At 39.9% G+C, this 27510-nt stretch overlaps 1 protein-coding gene across 1 annotated transcript in view; it reads left to right on the top strand.

Annotated features, from left to right (window-relative positions):
* LOC119742396 (D-aminoacyl-tRNA deacylase 1-like) overlaps window positions 1-26599 on the top strand; it is a 40022-nt gene extending 13423 nt beyond the window's left edge. Inside the window, exon 8 of the mRNA XM_038218293.1 lies at window positions 26024-26599. Within this exon, the coding sequence (XP_038074221.1) occupies window positions 26024-26122 (99 nt within the window). The 3' untranslated portion in view covers window positions 26123-26599. The remainder of the gene's footprint in view (window positions 1-26023) is intronic.
* The last annotated feature ends 911 nt before the right edge of the window (window positions 26600-27510 follow it).

Genomic DNA, 27510 nt, shown 5'->3' with positions numbered 1-27510 from the left:
TTTTTGCATGGCCCTCCAATATCTGCCATGTCATTTCAAGGGTAACTGGACAGGCACTCCAATACATGCCACAGAGAACAATGAGAGTCCTCTGATAACAAAGTGAGTGCCCCCAGCTGGTCAGTATCAGGCACCCTCCAGGGCCTCCAACTCCTGCCAATTGGAGCCTTCACTGCTAAGACTTGTTATCTGCCAAATAACTGCAGCTGGAGGGCATTGGCATAACCAACTGACATGCAGTAAACTACCCTCAGAGAGTAAGGGTTAAAGTGAATAATAGAAAATTCCTGTAAAATCATGGAGCCTGGTGTGCTGTCATATTCAAGAAAATTGGAATTTTTGTATCAATTTTCAATAATGGTTGGTCGAAATCTGATTTTGTTTGCAATTGGTTGCACATCTGTAAACAGGTGCAAGCCAGCTAGTCTGGTTTCCTGACCTGACAATTCTCTGACATCTATAAATTGCTCTGTTTCGTCTGAAGTAGGATCGGGGAACCAGACTACAAGAACAGCATTTTTTTTCTTGGTTTTTCCAGCATCTATGAAAACAAAAGTCTAACAGGTCAGTGTTACAATATTTGCTATACGTAAAATATTAACTCCCAAATCATCTATTTCTGAAAATAACAGCGAAAGCAAATGTTGTATATTATCTTCAAGCTTTTTTGACTTTGGTCTGGAAAGTTTACTCAAATGGCATTATGATTGTGTACTTGAAATTTCTTAACAAAGGCCTATTTCGGATGATAGAATTTTTGTGTTCGTGGAGACGTAAACTCTATATATGTACTTTTGAGATTCCTTGGGCTGTAATTACCTCTGAAAAGGTTTTATAACTGTTATCCCCATGGTAGATAGAGTAGACCTAGACCTACCTAAGCACCAAAGATGACATCCAGAAAAATGTGTTATGTATGATAAACAAGACGCACAAAATCGGTTACTCACGTTACGAAAATGTAACGTGAGTAAGGTAATTACAGCCCAAGGAAACTCAAAAGTACATCAAAAATGTAAAGTGAGTAACCGTGGAATTGCCCATTTACTGTTTGTAGCAGACATTGCAGTGCCTTAAAAAAAACTCAGTTTATCGAAAACATGTTAAGATTCAAAACTTTCACAAAACATCATTCACTAAAAATAGAAAGACAAACCTAGACGGCAAGACGGATGAAACAAATAATTTTTACTGTCACTGAAAGGTTCAGTCTGCCCATTTTACAAAAAGTAAAGAAAACAGACAGATGCATACATAAACAATAACAAAAAATCTCTGAGGTGAGCGATTAAGTTTCACTGTTTTTGTATGATGGATTTTTTGTGTCGGGGAGAAGTAAATTCAATATTGGCTTGTGCCCTTCACACGCTTAATTTCATAAGCACTGGAAAGATTTTAGTTTGCTTTGACGTTTCCCCAAACCACAAATAATGTAGATTTCATAATAACAAAAATACAAGTTTACTGCTTTGCTTTCGAACCTTGAAATTTGTTTCTCTGAAATCACCAGGATGTTTCACAGCTCTTTCCCGACTGACAAAAGGAAGAAACAACTCGCCTTTTGCTTTCCTTTTATCTGATGGCGTAATTTGATTGGGCTGTTACTGGCATGTCCGTGATGACAATTGACAACTTGCAGGATAGAATGACTGTTAGGGACATGGAAGTTTATTAGCTTACACGCCAAGGGAGTAAATGTGAGAGACAGAGTGGGCTTTCATTGGGTAAGAGCAGGCTAAAACTTAAAGCAGCGTCTGGTCATTTTGTTTCATGTGGCTGTGTAAACTAGCTGTTATTCTGCAGCTTGGTTTTTGTTTGTTTGTTTGTTTGTTTGTTTGTTTGTTCCACTTAGCCCCACACCATGATGTATTGACCAATCATAGCCTTGATGGTGCAACCACTATTGGCCTAGATAACCAAATGGGTTCGATTGTATGACCTCAAAAGTACCATGTGACCATCTGGTTTCCCCGCGATTGGCCACCACTACAGTAGGCAAGCGTTTGGTTAGCAACCACATCATGCATTGTAAACTAGACAGTAGAGCTTATTATCAGGTAAAATAACTGTAAATTCTTAATCAAATGGCATAATGGTCACTACCGGTGTCTTTGCTATGGACGGTTGTCATTGTCAACCCAGCACTGGCTGTTGGCTCCATGTTTTTCTCACAGTTTTTGCCATCCATCACAGCTTTAAAGGAAAGATACAACATTTGCAAACATCAAAAAACGAAATGATCAAATTCACACAAAATACGTTACTGGATTGTTAGGGAATGACAGTCTAAAGCATCCTGTAAAATCGTGGCTCCTGGTGTGCTGACATTTTTTTTTTAAATTGTATTTTTCCAACGCTGGTCGGCCGACCAGCGTTGGAAAAATACAATGGCGTTTTTCAAAAACTGCTCCTAATTTTTCATATTTAGTTATTCCGCAATTTCTTTGCAATTGATTAAACACCTGCAAAGGAGTACAAGCCTGCTAGACTGATTCTCTGACCTTACAATTCCCCAAAGTCTATAAATTGCTCTGGTTTCATCTTAAGTGGGGTCAGAGAACCAGACTACAAGAACATTGCTTTTCTTGCTTTTCTTGGTTTTTCCAGCATCTACAAGTTCAAAAAGCAAAACAAGTCAGTTTAACAATATTTGCTATAACATCCTAATCCTCCAAATCCAAATATTTCTGAAAATTTCAGCAAAAAAAAATGTTGTACATTCCCTTTAAAAGCTTGCCTTCTACATACTTTGCCTATTACAATGGCACTGCTGACTTCAGTATTTAGTACTTTAAGAACATTTATTTCCATCTCTTCACAACATTTGATTAAAATACAAAATAAAGAAAAAATATGCTGATGGAGGCATGTTAACAAAAGCCGAAGCTTATAACATATAACATGCCTGTACACATACATAACAACTCACAAAGTAGACGAATGTTTAGAGAGAAAAAAAACCAAAATAAGCACAAACAAACAAGTAAAGAAAAGGACAAACAAATATGATTAACATTTCAAAAGTGCAATAATAACAACGGATGCGTATTAGACAATAGAAGAGCAGCGGCAGAGATGACAAGACAAATAAAAAGCAAAGCAATAAGTATATAAAGCAGGTAGATTAAACTGAGAGAAACGAAAAAGCGAAGAAGACTTTCTGGTACCAAGTGACGTGGGTCAGTAAGAGAGCTCTATTGAAGAACTTGTAATAGCCATAAATGAGCCTTGAGCCATAATGTACCATTAAAAATGCCAACAACAAAATGCTGAAGACATTTGGCACGATGTTGAACAGCATGTGGGTCTCGTAAATAGTATGATAGAAGCACATTAGGCTGTTTATGATGACTGCTGACGTAATGGCAGTTTGCAGAAGTACATTCTTAACAGGGCAGTATCCCATACTTGACTTTGCTGGTTACGAATAAATTGAGCTATAAAAACCAGCGCCAGACTTGAGAATGTACATTCAGGAAATATGTATGGGTGCTTTCTGTAGCGTTTCAATAGATTAAATTTAGTTTAATTGCAGCAAAGCTTGGTTTGTATGGTAATGGTGGACATTAGCACCAAGATCATTTTGCATTCTCAGCTGTCGAGGAACAGCTGAAAGATAATTAGTTTGTCTCGGTCGGAGTTATTCGACGGTAACTTTTGAAACTCTTGAACTATTGCGTTGAATATTGGTATCGTTCCAGTGAGGTGATTACCCAACTGTAGGTTGAAATCTCAATATGCCATATCTTTCAGCCAATGAGAGCGTGCGTATGATGCCTTTTGGGGGTATAAAACAGTTGAAATATAACATTTTGGTAGCAAATTTAAGTTTTAGTAACGTAACAACAATCTATAACTGAAAGATACACACATGTAGATTAACAACTAACGTCACTAAAATTGATTTCACAACCGTGAAATCTATTTTACTGGGTTTCAATTTGCCTAACAACTGAATATGTATGAGGTATAGTAACGCAAATATAACATGGTTTATTTCTAGTGGATAGTCGATATTAGCTCCCCTCGGTATTGGAAGTTTACGAACTAGATCCTGAGGCGGAAGCGAATGTGAACTAGTTTGTCAACTTCTAATACCTTGGGGCACTAATATCGACTATCCACCCTCCAACCATGTTATATACTGTTTCTGCTCAAGAGCTTTAAAGGGTCAGGAATTTTCATTTCCGAAGTATTTCCTGAATTCTGTGAATAACTGAGGTATGGACACTAGTCAACTGAGAATGGCTGATACATACAGGGTGAGTCAAAAAAAGCGAAACCCAAATGTCGGGACCATTGTTTTAGTGAAGTTTTGCATGTAGCACTTTCAAAATCTAGGATGTGAAAGCCCAATTCATAAGCTTTTTTTAGTACATGAATCATTCAAATCTTTTTAAGTTACGAAATTTTAAACACAACCACTGTTTTAAATTCTGTCCACGAATCACAAAAAGGTGTGCGTTCTATCAGCGAAACGAAAACAATTCACAATGTGATTTGTTTTTGTTTTGCTGAAAGAACACTGAACTTTTTATGATCCGTAGACAAAACCTTAAAACGGCGGTTGTGTTAAAAACTCTGTAACTTGAAAAATACTTGAGTGATTTGAATGATTCTTGTACTAAAAGAAAGCTTATGAATTGAGCTTTCATATCCTAGATTTTGAAAGTGCTACAGGCAGAACTTCTCTAAAACAATGGTCCCGACATTGGGTTTCCTTTTTTTTTTACTCACCCTGTACATGTATGACGTACACGTCTGTATATTGATCTGTCTGATGCAAGCAAATGTATGAGACATGGAAAATACCATGCATGAGGGCATGACGGCCTCTTTGTAGAATTAGAGCACCTCTTTGTAGAATTAGAGCATCGTGCAGGTGAGTTTCTTGTATTACATGCAATTCACACTTGGAGGGTTAAAGGGCCCATGCAATGTAATTTCTTTAATGCAATCCTTGAAAGTGCACCGTTGTGTCCCATTTATTTCCAATTTTTGTTTGCCATTGTCGAGAGTATTTTGGTTTTCATGGTAATGCAAATATCTATATTCATGATCAAAAGTGTGATGTCATTTCAGGCAGAAATCTCCATGTTTACAGTTATTTCAGCACCAAAAGTTGCCAGAATTGTTGATATTTCGCTGTCCTAAATTTTCTTTTCTTTGGCGATTTGTTGTTTCGCCAGTACATGGCTTTAAGCCAGTGATGTTCTTACAAATATTTTTAATAAGCAAATTTTTGAATTCACAATTTGAACAGAAAACTCCTAAACTGAACAGTGTCTTTCTGAAATGATATTACAGCAACAGCACCCTCAGTTGTCTGGAAAAGCATGGACAATTTTTAAATGGTTGAAGAAGTGCACTTTTCCATAAAATTAAACAAAAAGGACATCCAATATTTTTCATACATTTAAGAGGAGTAGAAAGTTGCACAAAATATGTTTCTAAGAAAGTTCACTTCATGGACCCTGCTGTCCCTGAGGCTATTTTGAGTTTCACTCCGAAAAATAGATATGGATTTTAAATTGAGACATTTCTAGCAATACATACAAAAGTTATTCAATTTGGAAGGAGACATCTAACCCCAAAAAAAGGCAAACGTTTAATTATGAAATATTAACTGTACAAATTTCAAATAGGCGGCTCAACAATTATTCAGGCTAATCTTTTTGTGCGTTATGGGTGCAAAAGCAGTTCAATACGAGTACGAGTACTCTGATAAAAGTACACGAGTAATACTCGAGTATGAGTACCGAGTACGAGTACTACAACACTGGCATTCACAGAGCTAAAACTTCACCAAGTTGGTTATTAAAGGGAATATACAACATTTGGTTTTGCTCTAGTTTTCAGAAATAAATGGATTTGGAGGATTAGTATTGTGGCGGGAATATCTGTGACCCGATCCGTAGTCCCTTTACCCAGACAACCTAGCTTAGGATCAATACCCCAGCAGCCGGGAATGCAGGCCCGTTTGGATGGAAATATACCGCCCTATACGCGTAGCAGCACTCACCCACGCCCCTCAACCTCAAAGATGGACAAGGACAGACAATTAAGTACACAACAGTCAATGACCTCAATTACTGATTGATTTATTTACATAGAATCATGTCATATGATGGACCTCTCGTTAAATTATAATGTTAGCCTCTAATAAGTGATTGTCTCTGAGCCTCTCAATTATCTCTGTAGGGGTAGCCTCGCATTAGCCGCTACGGTAAGGCAGTGCTGGGCAGCACGGCAATGCCTGGCTGGGGATAGCCTCTGAATCCCGGGTAAGAACCGTACGCCTCCAGCGTTCCTGTGCGCCTCCACTCTCCCGCCCTCGACCGTTTCCAGTCGCAATCCTTCCTCGAGGCGGCGGGTAGATGAGCGCGCCCTTCCGGCTCCGTCACGTTACAATCGGCAGATCGCTGTATGTCGCTCCGCCTCCAGTAGCCTCCGCGGACTCCGTGCCTCCTTATGCCAGCCCGACTTCACCGCACCACCCAGCACAGGCCCGTCAGCGCGCGCGAGCTAATTTGCCTACCGTCTCTTCCCCGCAGATGATCTCGGCGTACGCTCGGTCTACTGAGCTGTGTCTACCTGAGCTGAGTCTACATGTACGTCTCGCAACTGCCACGGGGCCTTATATAGGGCCCACAGCCGCGAGCGCGCCCTCTCTAGACTACGCTGCTATAGTAATTTGCGCCACAGTATGCTATAGAAAATATTGTTAAACTGACTTGTTTCATCTTTTGGGCTTGTAAATGCTGGGAAAAGCAAGTAAACCAATTTTGTTCTTGTAGTCTGGCTCCCTGACCCCACTTAAGATGAAACGGAGCAATTTACAGACTTTGGGGAATTGTAAGGTCAGAGAATTAGTCTAGCAGGCTCGACCCCTTCACAGGTGTGTAATCAATTGCAAAGAAAAACGCGGAATAAATAAATATAAAAAATTAAAAGCAATTTTTGAAAAAAGCCAGTTTTCTCCAACGATGGTCGGCCGACCAGCATGGGAAAAAAACAAGTTTTCTTGAAAATGTCAGCATACCTGGAGCCACGATTTTACAGAATGCTTTAGAATGTCATTCACTAACAATCCAGTAAGATATTTCGTGATAATTTGATCATTTCGTTTTTTGATGTTTGCAAATGTTGTATTTTCCCTTTAAGTACCCATCTTTAGACTTTGAGCACTTTTGTTGCTTCAGACCCCAAAAATGCACAAATGACAAATGATCTGCCTTACCTTTAAGGACTCTAGTCAGACCCCAAATTTGTTTTTGGACAAGTGTTTTTGTTATGATCATCTGAACATTAGGGAGGGGGGGGGTGTGAATATTGTACAGACCTAATGCACTTTAGCTTTGCAATCAACTATCACACCCACAGCGGAGCTGATAACGTCAAAAGATGAAATTCGGGGCCCAGAGGGACATTGATAATTCCTTTGAACTCCGCAGCGGCGCCTGGCTGTTTTCAACCTAACCAAGGCCGTTCAGATTTCAGCCTGAAAGAATATCAAAAAAAGTTATCTCTTTAAGTGGCAAATCTCCTCTCCACAAATACATTACGGGGCCTCTAAGATAGATCGCTCGGCTGATGTGCTTATGCATTGGAGCGCTGCCTCAAATGCACTTAGTTAAGAACACAAACACCATGTGCTGTTATCAGGAGTTGATGTTTAATTTGCGTGTGCGTAATTCTGACCTGGATATTATGATGATGTTCTTGTTTTATAAGTCTCAATTTTTTTGAGTATTTTAAGCTTGGAACATTCCCGAAGCTTCCAAAAGATTGATTGTTGCAGTCGTTCAGAACAACCGCTGAGACTAGTCAATAGTCAATTAAGCCATTAGTCCCTGTACCGCCCCAAAGCGCCCTGCCTGTTACTCCTTAAACCGTCCCAGCACTCTGTGGTTAATGGATTTATCAAAGGAGTAAATACAGTGTAGTACAGTGTACAAATGTGACCTGTTCTGTCAAAATCAGACTTTTCTGGGCATAAGGTCGAAAATGATATTTTTACATATTGTTAACATATGTTCTTTTCCCTTTTAATAGGTGGTTTAATTTTTGAAACCGTTCATTCCTGGGCAGAGTTATGCTATTTTGAAGTTCATTGTGTCGAAAAGTAGAAAACAGAGAAAATGGCCACAAACGTCACAAACAGTTATTTCTTTAACTGATATACCTTATCAAAATCATCAAAAATAGAATATGTAGAGTTCAAATTAGGGTTTCAAACTTTTATAATATATTTTAGACATGTTCAGGATTACAAATTTGCAGAAATTTAAAAATCGATAAAAATCACCCCCACAGCGTTTTTTGGCCCTATCCCAATTTTAATCTCTGCCCAGAAGGGTCTGCTTTGGACAGAACAAGTCACAAATGTCTTTTGTAGCCCAATTGGGTGCTTTCCAGGACGTGTTCCTGTAATACAATGGTCATATAATACAGTGATGTCATGGTTGGCACAGAAACACCAAAATAGCAACTATCAAACATTTATTGCCTTGTCCCCCCCCCCCCCCCCCCAATCAGCTTCAAGGCCTACAATACTTGAGATAGAGCTACAGTGTTCGTCAATTGACTATCCAGTACCACTCTTAATAAGCACCATGCTTGTAATCCAATAAATTTCGGGCTCGATACACGGGGACTGACGTGATATAATCATAGGTCTCCGGTCATCATAGTATTGATGACTTCGGTTGATGCGTTGACAGAGTTCCCTGTATTGATTCCAATCATCTGGAATCTGATTTGGGAGGAAAAGATCATTAACGTTTTGACGTCAGTTGCCAACGCTTGGTCGTTTGGAACTCGTTCCCCCTGCTGCTGTCGTTTAAAATTCATTTTACTCTGGGCTCATTTAGATTACATGAATTCTCAGACACAGACACAATGTAATTGAGGTTTCTGATTGGGAATGGCTTGGGTAGGAGTTGTTTTCAGTTGTCGCTTGTTCAAGCTGTGTTATTTGGAAAGTCTGCAAATTAGGAAAGATCCACTTTCATTGATTTACATCTTAATTTTGTTCGTTTTTTTTTAATTTTTAACTTGTGGTTGAGCAAAGACAATTGACTGAATCAAGATTCGAACCTGCAACTTTTGAATAAGTATTAAGCATAACAATTCTTGTTGAGATATCCAGCGCAGCGTGTGAATGTTTGTCAGTCTTTTTTTCAACTGGGGGATTTTTTTGTTCATTTTCTCTCATCAATTTACTATTCATTTTCTGATAGTCCAACCAGTTGAGTTCTAGACACCAAATTTTGTGTACTTTTGTTACAATATTGGAAGTTTTTTTTTTTCAGGGATAACAACGAATGATGATAAAGGTGAAGTTGTCGTGGTCATTTTACAAACCATAAACATAGGACAATTTAAAAAAAAAAAAATTCCTAACTATTACTCTCTTTTTTTTTTAAATTAGAGGGCCAAAGTTTTGATCCTGGCAGGACCTTTGTCAAAGGTCATTTTTTTGTTTTGGGGGTTTTGGTGTTTTTTGTTTTGTTTTTAATTATTTCGTTTATAGATTTAGGCTATTTGTCATTTATGTTTTATTTTTGGCTTTGTATTTATTCAGTCATTTAGTTTAATTTCTATTATTTTGTGCAACATATTGCTGATCAGCAAAATAGTAGCAACATTGGCATCTGTTATGAAACTCATAGATACCGTCTTATTTCTCTCCCCTCCCCCCAGATATTTGCATATTCCGTGCCGCTCTGACGTTTCTCTCAATCTGTCAATTCATTTCTTCTCTTTTTTTTTCTGAAACCCTTGAAGGCCACTCACTGGCCACTCATTAATTAAATCCTTGGGTTGCAGCTGGCAGACCGCCTATGATCCGGTCGGACAAAAATACGCTTTCCGAGGCCCACGTTATTTATTCCTTCCATGTTTGCATATACAGCGGAAGGGCGTCTGCAAAAAGACCGTTGCATTGTTGACGACCTTTTGATGGTCATATAATTGCTGATAATTTAATAAGAGATATTTTTTTAGCAATTTCAATTTGGTAATTTTGAGTAAATTGAGAGTGGCTAGCACTTGATGTGATATTGTATCCAGTTCTGCATTTTGCTGAAGAACCGAGTAAACAAGACTAGGCAAGAACACAACATTCTATTCATTTCAGGCAATTTACAATGCAGTGCGCTACCAAGAGTTTGCCGGGGAGAGTCCATTTTTCAAGTTTACGGTTGACAAAACATGGCCCATTTGAGTGAGTGTCAGTAGACAACTTGAGCTAATTTGTTACAGATTGGGGCATAGCATTCTGCCGCCTAACCAAAAACACTGTATTGATAACAAGAAGAGAAAAGGGCAAACAATTCCTAAATCATACGCTTACGAAACTACTGACTGTAAAAACTAATATTTTCAAATGTCCCATGCTGCAAATTTGTTGACCATCTCCCACAATGCACTGGGAAAAATGAACTCTCCATGGCAAATTCTTGATGGCGCACTGCATTGTGAATCAACCAGATTGATTCAAAATGGCTATTCACTGGAAGTCTTATCATGCATATGGTGAATACAGTGGGCCGGATTTGTCCTAGTACAGGTTAATCCTATACAATAGCACTGCCCGGTTCTCTTCACTAGCGAACAATCAGGCTAAGTCGCAAGTGACGGATGGGGAGTCAGTCAGTCGGTCAGTCAGTAAGTCAGTCAGATACAAAGGGGAAACTAGAAATTGTTCGTTTGAGGATATCTATGTGAAATAAATTAAACGGCACTGAAGTACAACTTGAAGGTGCAAAACCCCCAGCCATCGATTCTGAAGATCCCTGTTCCCAGGATTATGACATTTCCGAAGCCTCACCATGGCAGAAGTATGAAGCCAATGTCAGGAATGACACAACCAACAAACATACCCAGGTCAAAACGTCATCTTTGATTAATACAAGCATATCAGACCCTTCAGGGTGGGTTCCATTGGACACAAGGTTGAAGTCATCCATTCATTTTGTGTAGGATTTTACATGTACATGGCCAGTTGCAAAACTAAAAGTCTGCATGACTAAATGCCACATTTATGAACACAGTTGCACTACTGGAGTTCCACAAAATTAGTAAAAACACTGTTCAATTCAAGTTAATTCAACAATACATTTTTGTCACATTGATGCCATGAGTACATCACATACAAATTTAATTTCCTGAGGTAAGTTTGAAAATTTGAAAGAGGTCAAGCTCAAGAATGAATTTAAATAACATTGGACGTTCATTCTGACTTCATGCATAAACGTCAGGTAGCACTTTGTGGCCTACTCATAAGTAGGGCGTTGCCGAATATACAGAATATCCAAATATTCAATCATCCACCAAATATCCGACCAGCATTTTTCCTGCTCCAATATTTGATAAACATGTGAGTGGTCTCGAGAAGATGAAGGAAAAAGTGTGCAAAAATATTTTGATACATAAATAATGTTCCTAATCTATTAAGCTCATTGTCAATTTTCGACAGGTGCACGCAAATCCGGACTGGTGGGCCCATTTAATTCCTAAACACTTGCCCATGCAAAGAAGTAGTCTTCGTCCAAGACTGAATTTGTTATTTATGTCCCTAATGCAGCTGGTTTCACACAAGCTTGATAAAGCCACTACAATGGTAGAGGGCGCTATCAACAAGATGAATCAAATCCGCTCTTGGGAATATTGGCAGTGCTTCCCATTAAATTCTGAGCATACTTCACCTAGTGCGCATTAGCTTGAATACAACACACGTAAGGTATGCACGGAATTTCCTGGGTAGTGCTGCCAAAATTCCAAAGACTGAATTGGTATTATCTTCAATAGTGCCCTCTACCTCTGTGATTGGCTTTTTCATGTTTAAGAGGGGCCAGTGGCATAAGGGGAATATAAAAACAAACACAGTCTTGGACTAAGACTAGCAAAGACGCTCAAGTCAAAATGTAGGTCAGAGTGTGAACTCTGAAGAAAGTATAGTCATAGCCGGGGCATCTGAGCATTTCGTTTAAACCTTCCGGTATTAGTGCTTATAGAATGAAGACAGGAAGCATTATGCAGGACTTCTTCTGCTGATCCCTCCTACCGGTTCCCTGAATTTCCCCATGGTTGTTGACTCTTGGGCACCATTTCCTAAACCTCTCTCATTTGCCTGTTCTTGCGTTGCCTGTGGCGCCGTGTTGCCACGTAGCTCTTTAAGGCCAGTGTGCCAATATATATGCGTAAATCTGTATGCGGTGTCACGCTTCGTGTGAATGAGACTCTTGGACAAGTGTTTTGTTGACTGCAGCATTGTAGCGTAACAAGTCAATCAAGCTTGCGATGAACATAACCTGGGCTCAATTTCATGCAACTCCACGACAGAAAATGTTGCTCAGCAAATTTATAAACTGGTATGCAGAGCCATGCTATGTTTTTAAAGAAACTTTGGAAGAACATTTGTTGGCTGTGACATTGAAACATAATAAGTCAATCAAGCTTGAGATGAACATACGCTGCACCTGATTTTACAAAGTGCCACAACACTTCGTAACTCGAGTTGCAACACATAACACGTCACAAAAAGCAATGTGCCCTACGATTCATTTCAAGAAACTTATGATGTGCATAACGCATCGCACGTTTTTTTTGACAATGATTTGAAACACATCACAAGTTACGACGTGTCTTTTGGTCATTGCAAAATACGTGTCCTTGCTCTGCCAGTTTTATGGCATAACAATGATCAAGTAAACGAGACTGTGATACCGAGACAATGTATAAGAAGTCGTAAATGGAATATAAATCAAAGTAATATGAGTTAACCTTGAATATTACAGTTGACATTTTGAAATAGTTATTCAGTAGATGGAATTTGTGCTGGGGTGATTTAAATTCAATATTGGGTATTTTTGCCCCTGGCTGACATATTTTCTTTTGTATAAACACTGTATACTCAGTATTGTCCCCAGTGATTATGAGACAATTTTGTTGCCCAAGGTGAGACTTATGCAAGTAAAGTTCACAAGTGATAGTCGCAACTATGGCGAAGGTTAAAACCCAATATTGAATTTTGAAATAGCTAGCAGTCCATCGCAAGCTTTTTTATTATTTTTTTTAACCGCATCAAGCATCTACATGTACCATCTTTTTTATGTTTTTTTTTATTTTTGAAGGAAGATCGAACACCCCTTTGCGTAGAGATGACCATTTACTGTGTTTTGCAGGGATGTGAAATCTCAGCTTTAAAGCTGATTTCAGCTTTTTTGTTTTGGATTTCAGTTTTTTTCCCTCACTTGCTGTGTACAAAAGTATAGGACATTTCCAAAGTTCAGCTTTTTGGTACCCTTTTCAGCTATTTTCAGCTATTTTTTTCAGTGGTCACTCACACCCCTGGTTTTGGATAAATACATAAAACAGTCACTGTATTGTGCCATAAATACACAGGCAGTCATATGTCAATCAACATTGCATAACATTCTGTCTGGTAAGCTGTTTCTACTTACTATTTTCTGTGCTAAGCATATTTTTGCACTTAGCTATTCCACGAAATTGGCCCGCTGTGGGTGAATTATACATCTTCAAGGTGCTAGGGGACAGTCATTGGTCATGCATAACATCTGAAAAATTAATCTGTTTATTCCGCCGCTGCGTGCTCAGAATCTAGTCATCTTGACTAAATCCTTTTATGTCTACTTTATATGTGATTTTTATTTCATCCTTATAAATCATTGTATGTTGTACTACATTTCAAAAGGTGCAGTGAACTTTAGGCGTCGAGATTTGGAAACTTGAAAGGGTGAAAATACACCTTTGTTTGACAGGTTTCCGTTGTGGGGTCTCATAGTGGCATTGTCAGTGTGTGCGTGAGGTGCAAATGACGTACGAAGAATCATGCCAGAGCTGCAAATTTAACGAGCGTTGGGTCGCACTTGTGTCCCCGACCGCGAGCCTACCATCCATCATCAGCATTGATTATATATGATGAGTTTTGATTTGGTCATTGAACCATGTTATGAAGCTTTTATGAAGCAGTCTCTAGAAACAGTCACCTGTGCACTTTTAATCACTTGAGGAAAAATGAAATTTTAGGGTTTTTCACACTTGTGATTTCTGTCTGAACTGTAAAAGAATTTCTCTGTTCACACGTACAGTAATAAGATGCCAACCGATCCCGTCAGCTCGGTGGTCATGTGGTATAAAGACAACTGCACTAGAAAGCAGGAGGTCGTGGGTTTGAGTCCCACCCGAGTGATTTTTTTCCAACTTTCACTCGGGAGGTAACACACTGAGTATACAGTGTTTAAACGTCGGTGAAGGGCAAAACCTTTAATTTGACACACGTACAGTGTTTCAACTTTGAGTCAACCCTGTATTGGCTCCGTGTACAAGTACCCCCTCAATGGTAAGGAAGGGAGAATTGGGGGAGGCCTAGACTGGTGCCACCCCACCCCCCCCCCCCCCCCTAAAAAATGGGGTCCATACCGGTTGCTAGTTCACATTTAAAGCCATTGACTGGATCACCTCTGCGCGTGCGCAACATTATTGTTTATTTTTAAAAACAATTGTGGCGGCTTTGTGCGTGGATGATGTTTGAGCACATGGCTATCAAAAAACTGACTCTATACCATAACCAGTAGGCAAAATCGCCAGTGTCTCCACGAAGGCAACTTTTAAGCATTTCAACTGCATAGGCACGAGAGATTTCAAATACTGAAAAGTAGTACCCCTCTCTTAATTGATAGTTGCCAAAGATACTTTCGAATTCAACAAAAATTGAAGCTCAAATTGCATGTTAGTGGTAAACCTTGTTACCATTGTGCAATAGGCTGGTTCCGCGCTAAAATTATCGTTGTGATTTTGTATTCGGGGAGCAGGAATCAGACCTAGGCCAGTCTTGCATATAATTTGCATGTATACTTTAGGAGGAAAACCTAACTTATTAGGGATTCATTGCTTATGCTACCTGTCCCTACATTTGAAACCCGAAGGACAATGGAGGGACAGGGAACTAGTCTAGGGGAGAACACTTGCATTTTGCCGACAATGCCTGACCACGTGAATATGATGTTGCCTTTATGCACAATTAAAATAAAATGAATCGTGCGTATTTCGCACTATACGCACGCAGACCAGTACGCGCATGTGGTGTGTCCCCTCCATGGGGCTCTTGAAAGTGGTAAAAAGCGCCCTCTCTTGTTCACGCACGGAGCCCATATGTCTAAAAATCAGTGCCCTATCATTGGTGATTCTGAGCTAGTGTACAATTTAGACATTTTGTCCAAGTGAGATTCAAGATATTGGGCTTTGTAGGGTTAAGATACTTTGTCTGCCCAGTTCAAGCCAACACTCTGTCTAGACCATGGTTTTACATTTGTAGATCTCATCAACAAGATTTGAAATCAAGTCATGTATCAGAAACCAAATCAAAAATTGCTCCACATAGAAGTTCAGCATTTCCCACGATGTTGAAGTCGTACCTGTTCTGCTTCGTCAAAATGTTAAAAGTGTGACACAAGGTTTCTTGTGTCTGGGAGATATGCACATGTTTCACTACGCTTGGTCTGTCATGGCTTCATGTCTGGCAAGTATGCCCACTGTTTTAACACCCAGAACTATTATGAGTAATTAATGAGGGAAACATGAGGATTGCCATCAATATGCAAATATTATGTAAATTGTGCCCATAGTGCATTAATTTTAACAAACACCTCTGTCAGTGACAGAACAGGGTCAATGTAATTTCCATGTAACGGTTGAAAAAGCCTTAGATGTTTGCACTGTTTTGCTCTATTAAAGGGAATATACAACATTTGCAAACATCAAAAAATAAAACTACCAAGTTTTTGCGAAATACCTTAATAGGATGTTGGTAAATGACAGTCTAAAGCATCCTGTGAAATTATGGCACCTGGTGTGAAGTCATTTTCAAGAAAATGGTATTTTTGTAAAAATTTCCAGCGGTGGTCGGCCTGGAAAAACCTACCTATTTTTCAACTACTGCTCCAAATTTACCATTAATTCAGTCCAAATTTTGTTTGCTATTGGTTACATGTTCATGAACGGGTGCAGGCCAGCTAGACTGGTACCCGTACCTTACATTTTTCTGGCATCTGTAAATTGATCCATTTTATATTTAGTTGAGTCAGGGAACCAGACTACTTGAACAGTTTTGTTTTTCTTGGTTTTTCCAGCATTTTCGAACACAAAACTTCAAACATGTGAGTGTAACAATATTTGATCTATTATACTAACCCCTTAAATAGTTCATTTCTGAAAATTACAGCAAAAGCCAATGATGTATATTCCCTTTAAGCCCATGCTATGAATAGTTTATGAGGAAGGTAAGGGAGTGGCCATTAATATGCTGATATGTAAAATGTGGAAAATTGCGACATTAGTTTGTTGTGACGATTTTCCACTATTGACAGCAGATTGAAATCAATGTTATTTTCATATAACGGTTTAAAAAGGTCTCACTGCAGACTTTTTGCCTCAAGCCTGTATCATTGTGATGATGCAGTTGTGACAATGATTGTATTGTAAACTTTGGTGATAGTGGATTTCTTTTAAATTGGGATTGTTTCAGTTTGTTTTAAATTTGTGTCTCTGTTTTAAGGATTTAAGCATATTGTGTCAACCAGTCTCTTTCCCAAAGCTAGAAACCATAGATCAAAATGACATCAGAGGAAACATTTCTCGTGAGGTTGGCGGGATGTCATTTTGATTTTAATCATTGTTTCTTGTCCTGTTAACTTCAACTTGATTTATCATACATGTACTTGACATGTTTTTTGTAAATAAAAATCAAAGCCTTAAAATTTACAATGTTTATTGTAAGTTTTGAGAAAATTGGTTAATCTGAAAGCATTTTGAAGAACTGATGTTTTGGGAATGATTGTACCTGTCGTAGAATTTTATTTACCAATTGTACCCACCATATCCAGTGCTGGTTTCAAACCATGAAGGCTGAAGGCATTTCATACTTTGACATATATACACTCCCGTCATGGCTGATCTCCACACAAATCTTTTGACCTTTAATAACGACCCTTCGAGGTATCAGAAATTACGAAGCCACATATTTGCATTTAAAAACGGCATTGTTATTCATTTGCTGGAATATTTGTCATCGCTCATTGAAGCCCACACCTCGCGGTCAGGAGCTTTCCGACAGGATTTTTTCAGCAAAGCGAAATTTACTCTGCTTCAAAATCACACCGCCCGAGGCGTTTCTGTTCTTTATTACCGATCCAAGCCGAGCAAGAAACGCTTAAAAATTCCACTGCGTATCAACACAGGAATTACTGTTAATCCCCCGCCCGTGTGGAAGTAATTCCCCCAATGTCCTGACAAGGCCACAAACGATGGCTACTTCTAAGTGGGCAGAGCGTATTTTTAGAATTTTTTGTGACTTGGTCAATTAGCTATCTCTTCCCTTACGTTTTTGGTGCCGGATTTTTTTTTCTCTGACAGCGTCTTCTTGTGGAGGGATATCAAATTATGTGAAGAAGATAACTTGTCAATAATATTTTTTTTCCGAATTGTCTGTGAACTTTGTCAATTGGTTATCTCCTGCCTTATGTTTTTGTAGCTGATTTTTTTTTCCTCCCGTTCTTCTGACTGTCTTCTTCTATTTTGGGTCGCGAGCTCTCCTTGTGAAGGGATATTGAATTATAGGAAGAATATAACTCGTCAAACACAGCAAGTGGGAGATGGTTGTGAACTTCTGTAAACCTTTGGGCTATCCCATTCAAAATAAATTTTCAATATTCTTCAGTCTCTCTTTTGGATATTTTTAGACAGAGTTAATAGTCAATTTTCTTGCCGCCTTAGGCCCTGTTAGACTAATTTAAGAATTAAATGTTTTGCGGTGCATGATATTTAGCTATCCCCATGTTTAGTGGGAATACTCCAAATTTGTAGATTTTGTACATCAACGTTCAAAATCAAAAGGTGACTAGATCGGCACTCATTTAAAAAAAAAACTCAATGAACCAATGTGAAAAATCTGTATGAATGGGAAACAAAACCTGATTTGCTTAGTAGGGCTGTTCAAAATATTCGAAAATTTGATTATCAAAACGAATATCCAAATAGCATTTCTTCAATTCAAATATTAAAAAAAAAATGAGCGGTCTTATATAAGTGGTTTTATTGTTCTCAAATGCCACAGAGACATCAAATTTAATATTGTCAGGTTTGAAATTTATACCTTTATCTCATTGGATATTCTGGAATTGTCTCTTGAGATTAAAATGTCTTAGGCCTTTAACCTGAGGAAGTACTTCTGGGTAGCAAAAAGAAAGAGGCTAGCAGCGAGAGAGGAAAGATGTTTAAATCATTAGTCTTCTCATGCTTTCAATAGATGTATAGGCATTTTTGTTGATTTTTGAGTAAAATCAAAACTGATAGGCAGATTGGGGGGAAAAAAAGATATCCTTTTTGAATTTGGGTTGTTTTTTCTATTTGGGAAATTTGTAAATTGATTTTGAAAAGTTTAAATAGTAAACGTCATATTGGTTCACCACTGATAAAGATACTTGCGAGCCAGTGTGCCATTGCCCCGGATAATTAGGTTGAGAATTAGTCAAATTGGTTGCCCCTGAGGCTGGCCAGATAATCTGATTAGAATACTGACCGTTTGTTAATTGCCTGGTGTGGTACGGTTTTCATTTTCTATTTGCTAGGACGTCATTGATTAAGGGAATAATTATGTGCTTGGCCGGTTTTATATAAGTACGTTTAAAAGCGGCTTGGGGCCTGGACGCTGATATCGGCTCGGGCCATTGTGGGTGACCAGGCCCAAGTCGTTTCAAAACAAGTCAAAAGTTAGCTTATAAATTTCCAACGATTTTGTTCAACAATTTTACTTTATTTTTTATTTTTTTGAAGCACCCCTCTAGCTATGTTATGGTTTGTGCCTCTCATCACGAGTAGTACTAAAAATCTTCTTATTTAGAGATTGGCGTGCACGTGGCACTTACTGTGCGACGTGGCGCAGAATTTAGGACTGTAAGAAATACGGACTCATCGGTAGTAATGCGCATGCCTGAGTGAAGATTGTGAACATTTAACCAATAAAAGGTAAAAGGGACCAGATTTCATAGGAGCAGTCCTTCTGATTTGAGGCATGCAATCACACCCCCGCGCCATCGCACGCCCAAAAGCTTCCTGAGAAGTGTGAATAATTGCACGCCTGAATTTCCTGGACCACAGATCACAAACCTAGAAAACCACACACCTAGAAAAAACACACGCCTAGAAAAATCCAGATGTGCCTTTTTCCACACACCTGTGATTTTCAAATCAGAAGGACTGTAGGAGCCCAAATTTCATGTGACACCGGAAAAGTGTTTAAAACCAGCCAACCGGTGTTTTATCAACCGTTTAAAACCATCCACGTGGCAGGCTCTCTCCAAACTGTCTTAGGTATTTATGAATGGGATGTTAAAACACACTCTGTTTTTGTACAGGTTTTTTTCTTTTGCTTTGTCTTCTTCCTGACCAAACCCACTTTGACTGGTAACCATTTCATCACACTCTCAGAGATTTACTGAGTTACTTTATTTAGTTTTTAATCAAGTCAAGTCTCCTATTTTCTATTTTCAAGGCTAATATTCAGAACCAATTCCAAAGTAAAGACAAGCTTAAAAGCAATCGCACATCCAAATAACTTTTTAAATTCTTGTTGATCTGATATTTCAATCATCAGGTACATAAACTACTGTAAATATCTTGAAAGCAGGGGGGGCAAAAACAATTTGGAATTCATAGACTGTTTTCTAGAAGTTAATGAAGAATCTTCTTTTATACATCAAATTTCATCTATTTTGAACTTTGTTCAGTGCCCGGGTAATTGCAAGAGAAGAATCCCAGGGTGCTTGATCAAGGCGCGCACTTTTTCTTTTTTACTGAGGTCTCTAAGTTGATTTGCGTCCATCGTCTTCGCATCAGAAGCAGCCGTCAGCAATCCCCTCCAATCAATCGACACATTGATTTCAGTTTGCCGCTGACATGCCTGCTTATTGTAGACCTTCCAGAATATAGGATCCATACATGTGTGTCTCATACGCTCGCTTGTTCGCACGCTCGTTTGCTCGCTTGCCGATATCCAATCACTGTGTGTATCCAATCGCTCGCGGCCGTCTGTCGGCCGTGCATGCACCCAATAACACATTCCAGTACCTGGCACAATACGAGTCCATCTGAATCCCCAGCCATGTTTTCCTAACTTTATCAGATTTAGATGGTTAGGAGTCGTTGGGTGGAAAGGCCGTTTAAGGTGGGGGAACCTGTTCCGCCTGACAAACCAACGTTTGGAGTAGAGATAACTGAAAGAAGGCACTAGACTCTAATGTCAAAATGCCAAAGGCGGTTTTGGATAAGGGTATCTCACTTTTCTGTCCGTGTATTTTCTGTGTTATAGATTGAAATTCTGAAGGAGAGGGGTGTTTTATTTTAGTAATTATTTGATAATTACAATACCTTACATGTTAGCTCAGAATCATGTTTTATTTGTTGGGTTGAATGGAAACAAACAATTGAGTGCAGTCGAATTTTAACCTGTGACCTCGTGAGAGTGGTGAGATTTTTTCAGGCGAGGGAGGGAAGGGGGGAGGTGTTACCAATTTCGGGTGCTTGTGAAACGGTGTTTGAGTCTGATGGTTCAAAGCCATATCTGCATACATTGTCAACTAGGATGTCGTGTGCAGACTGCAACTTCAGCACGTTGATCTGATGCATGCCTACCCCTCCTTTCTTTTCCCTCCCTGCCCCGCCCCTTCCCCTTTTTTCGGTTAGCACCACCCCCCTTACTCCACTGCCGACTGAGCTCTCATGTTCTGCTATATGACTGGGGTTCATTCGAAGATGAAACATCCAAATGTAATACAATGTCAGCTGTAATCTAAGAATGAATTAAAAATTAAAATTGTATTTGTCAGATACAAAACAGTAGGGCATTGTATAATATTCCAACAAGTTATTTGCCTGCAAACAAATGAATGTTAAATATTGCCACAATTAAAGGTTCATGTAGGCTTATAAGAAGAGTTCTTTCAAATTTCTCTTTTGAGGGTATCCACTGTTTTCCATTTTGTAACATGAAGTTATGATGAGGAGATTTGGTTTGAATGAGTTATGAAATTACATTGGAATTGCAGATTTTCGTTCCCTTATAAGTTATAAATGCATTTGGTATTTGATAATCCCTATTTCCTTTAACTTTTCCAAATTCTCATGTTTATTCTGAACACCGGGGCATTTATGGATGAATTATGTATTACCAACATATTGGGTTCATGCTCAAACGGTTTCTTGACAACTCACTGTCGGCATGCCAACAACTTCCCCGGCGTTTGGCAGTCCAAGAATAGAAAAAATGGCGGGAAAAACAGGAAATTAATTCCCTACAGAACTCCCTACTTAGCCTTGCTAATTTTGCAGACGGCTAATTTTGCAAATGACTTCTTGGAAGCGAGTCCGTGAGCTCTCAGTCCTACGCATTTGTTTTATTCATACGTGAGCACGGATGAAATGGTACCATTCATTGAAACATTGTCTCTTACTTTGATTAGTTCTTGTCGCCGGTTACAATCAGAGATGATTTTTGCCAGTTAGAAAAATACAGTGCATATTAATGTTTTGACCCATGGGCTAGCTGTTTCGGTGCCTAGTTTAATATCCTAATGTATTATGTGACACTGCTCTTTTAAAAATTGATCAACACATATAAATGAATGTACACATTTGGTTTATTTATACAATAAGGTTCATTGCCGCCTGTGGTAGAATTTTTAAAAACGTGTTTCAGTTTTTGAAATATTTTAAAATTAATGAGCATCAAGGACGAGAGGAATGGGTGGGGGTTTCTTCGTAAACTGTAAAGTTTGGGGGAAAATCAAATGACACCATGAATTTTATGTTGGTTTGCTTTATAGATTTACATGCATGTAAAATTTATTTCAACTACCAGTTTTTTTGCCAAAGCATGTTCTCCTTTTTATTCTAAGCTTTATCAGCCTCACAAACTATTAAGCAATTGTTACTTGAATTTGTGAGTATAGCTGTGTTCCCATCAACCTGTTAACAGTCATCACTGGCACTAACTTTTACAAAATGAAGTCCAATGAAGTCCAATGCAAATGCAGATTTTGGCAGAGCTTGTCCTTTTTCTTTCCTTGGACACCAAACGGCCTCAGTCTAATCTTTTACCAGCGATTTTTATAGGCCTGTTCATACTCTATTTGAAAGTGAGTGATTAGTAATCATGCTGGAAGTTTGCAAAAGTTGTAAATATTTTTGCTCCTACGAATTTCACAATTTTTTTTTAATGACATCAAATTTGTTTGTATATGGCATTTGCATGTACATGTAATGAATGTGCCCCAAGGATGCTAGGGATAGAGTGTTTAGATGAAGCCCAGCTGTTTGGTCTCAGATCATTAAAAAGACCAGTGCCATCAAGATCAGTCCGAAACCAAAAATACAAATCCGGTATTGAAGATAGAGCTCTTTAGTACTCATTAAAGATAGATTTGTTCCGTTATGAATTGTCAGTAGCTGTAGAATATTTCAGCTATTTCCCCAGCTCCTTCCCCGCCCAATTCCCCACCCCCATCTCCTATTCCCAACTATGTACTCCCCAGCCACCGTTCTGCACCCCTCCCCGGCCACCATTCTGTACCCCTCACCGCCACCATTCTACACCCATCCCCAGCTACCTTTCCCAACCACTCCCTGGCCACCATTCTGCACCCCTCCCCAAAACCATTCTGCACCCCTCACCGCCACCATTCTGCACGCCTCCCCATCACCACTCTGCACCCCTCCCCACCACCATTCTGCACGCTCCCCATCACCGCCACCATTCTGCACGCTCCCCATCACCACTCTGCACCCCTCCCCACCACCATTCTGCACCCCTCACCGCCACCATTCTGCACCCCTCACCGCCACCACTCTGCACCCCTCACCGCCACCATTCTGCATCCCTCCCCACCACCATTCTGCACCCCTCACCATTCTGCACCCCTCCCCACCACCATTCTGCACCCCTCCCCACCACCATTCTGCACCACTCCCCACCACCATTCTGCACCCCTCCCCACTACCATTCTGCACCCCTCCCCGCCACCATTCTGCACCCCTCCTTGCAACCATTCTGCACCCCTCACCATTCTGCACCCCTCCCCACCACCATTCTGCACCCCTCCCCACCACCATTCTGCACCACTCCCCACCACCATTCTGCACCCCTCTCCACCACCATTCTGCACCACTCCCCACCACCATTCTGCACCCTTCCCCACCACCATTCTGCACCCCTCCTTGCAACCATTCTGCACCCCTCACCATTCTGCACCCCTCCCCACCACCATTCTGCACCCCTCCCCACCACCATTCTGCACCACTCCCCACCACCATTCTGCACCCCTCCCCACTACCATTCTGCACCACTCCCCACCACCATTCTGCACCCTTCCCCACTACCATTCTGCACCCCTCCCTGGCCACCACTCCCCACCCCTTCCCAGCCACCATTCCCAACCCCTCCCACGGTAATACTGAAGAAAGTTTCAGCCATCCTCCCACCCACTGCCTCTTCTACTCTTATTAAATTCCTTTGGCGTGATTGGCATTCATATTGTAAAAGCACACTTGGTTTTTATGTAAGAATGAATTTGAAAGTCCCCTTTTAAATATCAAGTAACGTACTCCAGACAAACGTTGAAGAGATGACCCTTGGGTTAACCATCAGGCATTTGTCATTATTAGATTTGTAACAGATGCGGACAATCTTGGAGATTGGTTGCAGACAGTTTGACACATGAGGATCATCTGAAATTATCCTCCTGGATAGCACAAACTCGGAGGAGTAGCATCGTTACCTCGAGGGAATGCATTTCCAATAATGCAGATGATGAAGTCTGGGGGGCACCAAACTAGGTCGCACCAAGTTCAATAATGCATGTATAATATGACACGACCGAGGTCCCGCGCCGACAACCTGAAGTCAGGTTCAACAACGTACCCAGAATTCCTCAGATTACCAAGCCCATAATGGAATCGCATCTCTACTTGATTTGTACGTCTGGGTAGTAACAGAGGTATCCGATATCCCAGCAGGACTTGACAAATCAAGGGCTGGGTTGGCAGAAGTTTTAGCATTCCCAAGACCTTCCGAGATGCATTCCTGAGATGTCTACCTTACATTTAGTCCGTGGCCAGTGTTCTTGTCTCCATCACACGCTTTAAGACAAGTCTGGTCAAAAGTAAATTACATGTTTTTACACAAGTCCAGCCACAAGTTACAGGGGATTAACATTAACACCGGAGTGCTTTTGTCATAGTTCATCTGAATAGCTCGTGACTTGACTTGAGACTAGATGACTGGTGATTGACTTGCGATGAACTTGAGAGGATTTGTGGCAGACTTGACAACAACACTGCCCTTGCAGAGATATTGGTTATCTCAGCAGATGTCCTTAGAATGACAGCCGGTTCACCAACCCTTGTGCTTCTTGGTTCTCCTTTAATTTAAGACCTTGTGTAGGGAATTCCAAGCTTGTGGATGTTCGTCTGAGGAATTCCAAATGCGATGGATATCCCAAATGATTACCTGAACATGAAGGGCAGAATAAGACCAGTGTTGCATTTAAGCCTTTTTTCCCCTCGGATATCTTCGGAGCATAGACCAGAAGCTCATTGCGGATTTGTCTTTGAGGCCCTCTCAGTGGCGATTGGTATTCTGATAGAATCCTGGTGTATACAATGCAGGGTTACCAACCACTCTGGTATGAGATGTTAATGTGACAATTAAGTCTAAGCTGAGATAACTGATGCTGTACATGTATATATGCTAAATAATGTTGACCAGTTGTCTCAATCTGACTCAGAAAAGTGTATACAAAGCACTCTAAAAATTTGTTTGAATTCGAAGTCATTTCAAACCACCAGGAGTGGACGTAAAGTGCACAGTTGTCCATGTACATGAACCATGCAAATTTCTACCCTGAACAGTGCCACCTAGAGTCAAGTTGTGTTCAACCCCATCGCCAAAACACACACATGCACAACAGTATAAATTTGCAATTACTTGATGGTTCAAGATATTCATACATCATCCCCCAAGTCATTGAAAGTACACATATGTATGCCTTTTTACATAGCCTTCACTTCTTTGCCAGAAGAAAGGCTTTTCAGTCAAATTATTCAGCAAGTTAGCATGTTGTATCAAGTTTGGTTGATGGAGTGCCGTGTCCCCACGGTCTGGAGCGTTGAAACTGGGTAATTCTGCAGGTTGTGGGTTCGAGTCTAGCCTGGGGTTATGGTGCTTGTGCCTTTGGGCAAGGCACTTTGTCACTCATTGCTTCTCTCCACCCAGGAGTAAAAGGGTACCTGTGAGGGCAGAGATGGTTGTTGTGATTGATGCTTTGTGCTGAAATGGCAGCATCGAGCTGTATACTCTCCAGGTAGCTGAGATTGTCTTTGGAATGTTTCATCGGCCCAATGAGCAGGGTTTATAGCGCCTTGAGCACCAGTACTGATGGACATGTGCGCTTTATAAATACGCACAGTAAATACACACAGTATTCTTACATTAATGCCGTGGAATATTTTTTTCTGTTGCTTTTTGCAAAACAGACAATACGAATACTTGTAACTTAATTAGACAACTGAGTTTGTTTCACCCTCATCCCCCTGAAAACTATCAGATGACATATCACTGTCGTCTCCACTGCAGCTGGTATCATCAGCTTCATCACCGACAACGATGTATCAATCTTCATTGGTTTAGTTTGCAACTATATAGTTGCAAAGATTGTAAAGTCACATACATTGGGTGATTGATGATTGGAAATTTTTCTTCTTTCTTTGTGGTTTTTTTATTCTGGACAATAAATCTCCACAATTTGTTTTCTCAATGGTAAATGGTATAAACTTGAAACTTTGAACAAACATCAACTCTGATCCAAGGGTGTGCATATTACTACAAATGTATCTGGTACAAATGCAAAATCTCAATTTTATTTCTGTTTAATCTTATGGACTATAGGGTGAGAGCAGTAGCCTATCAGAGCAAGGCGATCCGGGCAGGAGGGATACACCACTGCTGGACGAAGTCATATCCCAGCTGGAAAAGCTGTCTACATGATGTCAACAGAAAAATAAGAGTAACTCCGACAAGTTGCAAGTACTGATTTATTAAGCATCTTTGGTCGCTTTTAAAAAGTGGGTTTGCGCATGGTATTAATGACAATTTGTAATAAGTGCAAAATATACTATGGTACTTGTGCTCTATTTATTTTTCTTATTTAAAAATGTTTGCAAATGCATGGGAAAACATAGGCGTAGCCAGCGGGGGGTTAAGGGGGGGGGGGTATTTACCTCCCAATATATTGTAAAGGCTGCACTTTCCTTTCAAATGCCCTTTATACTTCAGCGCTTTATCCCCCCCCCCCAATATTTGTGAAGAGTGCCCTTCTTTTGTTAACAAGACAAACAAGTGCCCTTTTTGTTCAGAACAAGTGCCCTTTAAGAAAAAGTTGTGCCCTTTTTGTGCCAGCGGCCTTTACGAGTGCCTTTTTAAAAATTGTGCGCATGTATCGCCCTGAAAAGTGCCATATATTGTCCGTTAGTGTGCATAATCGTAGGTTTAGAACAGCACCCCCATCGACAGATGGTAACAGCCCCCCCCCCCCCATTTGATTTTACAGAGGCCAAGTATCCAGAAAAAAAGTCTACAATTCAGCACGGATGTCTTTTCAGGAAATGTTTACCCCCCCCCCCCCCCAATAAAAATGACCTTGCTACGCCCCTGGATAGTGAACTTCTGAATTGGATAGTGCATCTTCTGATAGTTGGTCTGGGAAAATGTAAAAAAATGTTGCCAAGCTCACGTGCTGCAAATGAGCCACTTGTGAATGACGTGTGCCTTTGTGGAGAAGTGACAGTTTAACACCCATTCCAGACTGGCCTTCCGGAGTCGCGCCGAACCAAATTATTCTCAAGATGTGAATTACGTATGTGAACAGTTTCATATTTGAAACAGGGGCATCTACGTCAAAAGGGAGACGTTGCAGTAGTTGGGAACAATTCCAGAGACTAGTAAATGGAAAGTTAATACTTTAAGTTCGCCTGTCTGAAACTAAAATCTATTTGGCTTGATCTGGGTTATTTATAATACTGATTGATTTGACATGAGTCTGGAACTGTCTGAAATGCTCTATTTTCATTTCTCCAAATTCAACAAACTGAAGCTCTTATTTTGTATTCTTGGGATCACTCATAGAATGATCATGTTGATGATTTGTTTGCAATGTTTTTTTTTTCTTCTGTAATAAGCATTGTATTTAGCATCTTCATTTCTGAATGTAACTTTCTTTTACAGAAAAACCTACTCAGCTGAAACTTTTTAGGAGTTTGTTTTATTATACAATCTTCTCACTGTACCTCTTATAATGTATTGTTTATATTTTATCCCAGAACTTATGGTGGTTTAAAAAAAATCAGGGTAAGATATCTTGTTGAATTGTCATCATG

This window comes from Patiria miniata, unplaced genomic scaffold (assembly GCF_015706575.1).
Source record: "Patiria miniata isolate m_02_andy unplaced genomic scaffold, ASM1570657v1 HiC_scaffold_6, whole genome shotgun sequence".
NCBI lineage: Eukaryota > Metazoa > Echinodermata > Asteroidea > Valvatida > Asterinidae > Patiria > Patiria miniata.
Note: the sequence above shows the minus strand (reverse complement) of the source record. Positions and strands in the feature narration are given on the sequence as shown.